The 5,045-nt window shown below is 33.3% G+C and overlaps 1 protein-coding gene across 1 annotated transcript in view; it reads right to left on the minus strand.

Annotated features, from left to right (window-relative positions):
* Positions 1-4,568: 4,568 nt before the first annotated feature.
* The window catches only part of LOC108623090 (L-galactose dehydrogenase), a 3,003-nt gene continuing 2,526 nt past the window's right edge, over positions 4,569-5,045 (minus strand). The window contains exons 6-7 of the mRNA XM_018021382.2: positions 4,894-5,025; positions 4,569-4,827 (exon numbers count right to left, since the gene is read on the minus strand). Of these exons, the coding sequence (XP_017876871.1) occupies positions 4,651-4,827; positions 4,894-5,025 (309 nt within the window). The 3' untranslated portion in view covers positions 4,569-4,650. The remainder of the gene's footprint in view (positions 4,828-4,893; positions 5,026-5,045) is intronic.

Consider the following 5,045-nt stretch of genomic DNA (forward strand, 5'->3'; position numbering starts at 1 on the left):
AGTACTCCTACAGTTCTTCTCTAATATAGCCGAAATCGTCTTGAGTTGCTGGTTCGCCCCAGCGCAAAAGGCCTCGAGTGCAAAGGGTTAATAGGAAAGTTTATTCATTTTTCTATTGGCATGTGAAGATAGAAACTCCTCCAAACCACGTTTCCTCAGTCTTTTACGGTATTAACAAGAATACATAAGACGCTTGGTCTTATGTTTATGAAGAGAATCCGTCTCTATGTAAACGCGTCGCGATTTATCTGCATGTATGTTGCTTCAGAATTCAATGAATTGTACATAAAAAATCATTTACGTATTTAAGTACTCATAGCAGACGACCGAAATATACTACTTCCTTTTATAAGCAACCACACAAATACATGTTTTACATCACTGGAAGCGAAATGTGCTACGTTTCTTAATATTAGCCTTCGATTTTTGTCGATGTAAGTTATTTTATGATTCAAGATGATATTAAAATAATGCAAGGGAAGATAAATAATTTCCATTGTTCATAGGATTTTATTTTTGTATTAATAGGCTGCGGATTTTTAATAAAACATTTATAGTAAAAGTTAAGAGTGGCTTTTATATAGAAATTAAGCATTGCAATGTATATACCAGAGGCAAGGAACCTTTTTAACACTAGAGGCCACATTTAGATTAGGCAATAATAAAGGAGGTTGCTATAATTTTTTATATTTTATTGTTGATATTTTTATTTGTTTAGGCATATATTTATTCATCAAGATTTTTAAATGTTAATATACAACTACATATTCAAATACGACTTTAAATGAAAATAACATGAGTAAAAGTGTTTTCAAATAAATTCATTACATTCTAAAGAAATAAAATAGAAAAATGATTTTAATTTCAGATGGAAAATTTAAGTTAGTGGGATATTTGCAATTATTTCTGGCTTGAAAATAATTGAATATATTAAAATATAAATAACATTTGGAGCTGTACAAGGAGACCGCACGTTCCCCACCTCTGGTATATATATTTAGCTTTTGATATTCGATTTTTATAAATTATATACAGTGTTTCTGTACGTTCAATTTTTTTTAAATTGTACGGAATCTGCAGCCTCTTTAGTCCTAGAAGTTATAAAGAAAAGAGAAGTAGTCACAAATATTTATTGCTCATTAGTTAAGATTATAAAAATTTGTCAATTATTACTAACCTTTGGAAGGACGCGGTTTTAAATATTATATCAAATATTCGTGCGCTGCATTTTAAGAAATGCAAATGTTTTTAATATGAATGTTTGCATTATGATATTAATTTTTATAAAGAAGTTCTATTCTACTTATGCGTGTTTGTTTGTATTAATAAATGCATTCCACAACGAACAAGCTAATTTATAATTATAACTGTAATTACTTGACCACGATATTATTAATGATAATCAGGGCTGCCAGAAAAGTGTATCCCATCATATCCCATACCCCTTCCACTAACAACTTGACTCGATTCCCCTCTCGCGATGCCATAGTGGAGACAGCGCGACGTTTTTCTCTGCTGAACATCGCGAGAGGGGAATTGAGCCAAGTTGCTGGTGGAGGGGTATAGGATACAATGGGATACACTTTTCTGGCAGCCCTGATCACGACAGATGTTTATTTGTGTTAGTTTACCGTAAGTATTTTTTAGATTCTTCGCTACCTTACGAGAGTTGAATGAAGGTAATATTTGTAATGTAGCAAAGTGAAGAATTATATTTTAGGATAAAGAATGTTCAGTAGTTTGAAATTATGAAGGAATTCTCGTTTCGAAGAAACTCTCATTAATAGTATTAAATAGATTTATTTCATGTCTTTCGGCCTGCAAATGGGGCTTACAAGTGTTTATGTGTCAATGTATACAAGGTGTCCCAGAACTAGTGTCAGATATTGGAATGGGAGGTTCTTGACTTAATTTTAAACTATATTTTCCTTAGCGAAAAAATTGTCCGTGGCGTGGTTGAGGAGTTCTTAACAAAAAACCCCGACCAATCAGAGCGCTCGGTTGGCGCGAGCTCCGGCTCGAATCCCGATGCCCGGCCTATCAACAATCTATCATTTCCCCATCCATTCCATTTGAATAATGATTAAATGTGTTAATTGTTATTAATTTCCTTGCATTGTTATTCATGTAGTTTATTATTCGTCATTTTCTTAAAACGCTTCTTATTGAGCGGAGCGCTTGTTCATGCGTCAAAAGGCCGGGCGTCCGGATCCGAGCCAACGCTCCCGAGTCGGGGCTCGCGCCAACCGAGCCCTCGGGTGCGCGGATTGGTCGGGGTTTTTTGTTAATAACTCCTCAACCATGCATCGGACAATTTTTTCGCTAAAGAAAATGTTGTTCAAAATAACGTCAGGAACCTCCCATTTCAATATCTTACACTAGTTTTGGGACACCCTGTATATGTATTTAAATATTATCTTAGTTTTTCTTCCTTTTTTCTAGAATTTTCCACATCCACTCTGCACCATAACGATGATAATGCGGTTATATAACACTTTCTCACTTTAATGAAAATCCACATACATCGATTCATACTGTTGCAAGAGAAATGGATATGTCAGTTAAAAGTGTTCATAAAATTTTGAGTAATTTTAAGTATCTTCCCTTTAAATTTACTACAGTTCAACATTTAGGTGCTACAGACGCAGAACGACGTCTAGAGTTTAGTGCATGGATCATTACTAAGTTTGAAGAAGTACCAAATATTTAAAAAAACATAATATTATTTAATGTGGACTGATGAATCTAAATCACAAACAATGGTATTTTTATCCGACACAATCAACACACTTGGGTAGTAGAAAACCCGTTTAACACTCGGGAGCATAACTATCAAACAAAAATATATAAGTATTCAAATACAATTTATTTTAATAATTTCTTGACATTTTTCTTTGATTGTTATTCTCGTATCCTCATTTTTTCCATTAAAAGCAGTTAATGTATGATGTGGTATTTTAAACAACCGTCTAATTGGGCCACATTTTTATAAAGAGAATTTAATATCACAAAGATATTTACATTTTTTGCGTGAAGAACTTCCGCAATTAATGGAGAATATTCCCAACAACATAAAAAGAGAAATGTACTATCAATAAGATGGTTATCCACCATATAATTCACGAGAAGTTACAAATTACCTTAATGCTACATTTCAAGATCGCATTATCAGCAGGTATGCATCAATACGATGGCCACCACGTTCCCCGGACTTATCTCCACTTGATTTTTTTTTTTATGGTGATATTTACAGTCTGTGGCAGGTAGAAATGCGTCTAAGACGATGCGCATCCCTCACTGAATACCGGATAGTGTATACTATAGACTCTCCTGTACAATTTCTTGTTTCCTATTGAAGCCCTCCGGCAATCATGTTGGTTGTAGTACGTTTTCACATTTCGCGCGAGATTCACTTCAATATGTTCAATTCACTTATGTCTTCTATTGCAATGCACTTATTACGTCTTTCAGGCTAGTAATCTTTTTTTTAGACGATTTATATGTTGTTTATGCACATTCAATTCTACTCGCAGCTTTTTAACTGTAGTAGTTAAATAACAGACCTTACGCTGCAAACTTTTTGGAGATACTTCATAGGAATGGTCATGTCGTAAACTTTTTTTCTGTTTTACACTTCTCGGCGTTACATTACACTGGCTCAAAGAGGATGAAAGATGTTCCCCAGAACAATGTGCCTGCGTATCTGTACACGAAAAAATTTGATTACCATAAAAAAATACATAATATACTTTTATATTATTGTATTTCTTGAAATAGTAATATCATATTATCATACCCTCAGTTGTTTCCAATATGGATGGTACAGCAGTTCTTTTTAATTGTAGATAACAGCGTAAAAACAATTTTTTGCAAAGTGTTTCGTACAAACTACACTTTTGCTATTTGGAATATAACTTCCTAACTGTAAAGCATCTATCCATCTCTCCACTAATTCTGGATTGTTTAAAGGAAATCTAAAATTGAATAAAACAAGTATAATATACACTACAATAAAGGGTAGTAGAAAACCCGTTTAACACTCGGGAGCATAACTATCAAACAAAAATATATAAGTATTCAAATACAATTTATTTTAATAATTTCTTGACATTTTTCTTTGATTGTTATTCTCGTATCCTCATTTTTTCCATTAAAAGCAGTTAATGTATGATGTGGTATTTTAAACAACCGTCTAATTGGGCCACATTTTTATAAAGAGAATTTAATATCACAAAGATATTTACATTTTTTGCGTGAAGAACTTCCGCAATTAATGGAGAATATTCCCAACAACATAAAAAGAGAAATGTACTATCAATAAGATGGTTATCCACCATATAATTCACGAGAAGTTACAAATTACCTTAATGCTACATTTCAAGATCGCATTATCAGCAGGTATGCATCAATACGATGGCCACCACGTTCCCCGGACTTATCTCCACTTGATTTTTTTTTTTATGGTGATATTTACAGTCTGTGGCAGGTAGAAATGCGTCTAAGACGATGCGCATCCCTCACTGAATACCGGATAGTGTATACTATAGACNCTTCTATTAGTAACAAAAACATCACATACAATTTTATTCCAGGATGTTATTTACTATAAGATCTGTTTTATCTTTGTCTTAGTAATCGTTCATTTCATACTCACTTTTTGCGAATTTCTTGAAGCACAGTCTTTTCCTTTTCCGAGATACCATTTCTAACTGCATCTAAATTTATGTTCAATTCTTTTAAATTCTGTATTCCCACTAGAGAAGTAGCAATATCTTCGCATTGTAGAGAGTACCATACTGCTAATTTAGCTAATTCTACATTATGATCCTGCACGATATAAATTTTTAAATTTAGGTCGAAGTAATTGGACAAGTATGAAACATTCTCGTGTACCTTGCAACAAGCAACAGCCTCCGCGCATATTTTCTTCATATTATCTGAACTTGGATGCCAGACTGGTGGGCCTTTATTAGTTAAAAGTCCCATACACGGCAAACCAGCATTAATTATAGCAATATTATGTTCCTACATAATTAATTTTCATA

The sequence above is a fragment of the Ceratina calcarata genome, unplaced genomic scaffold (assembly GCF_001652005.2).
Source record: "Ceratina calcarata isolate Rehan_Ccalc_2016 unplaced genomic scaffold, ASM165200v1 scaffold250.2, whole genome shotgun sequence".
NCBI lineage: Eukaryota > Metazoa > Arthropoda > Insecta > Hymenoptera > Apidae > Ceratina > Ceratina calcarata.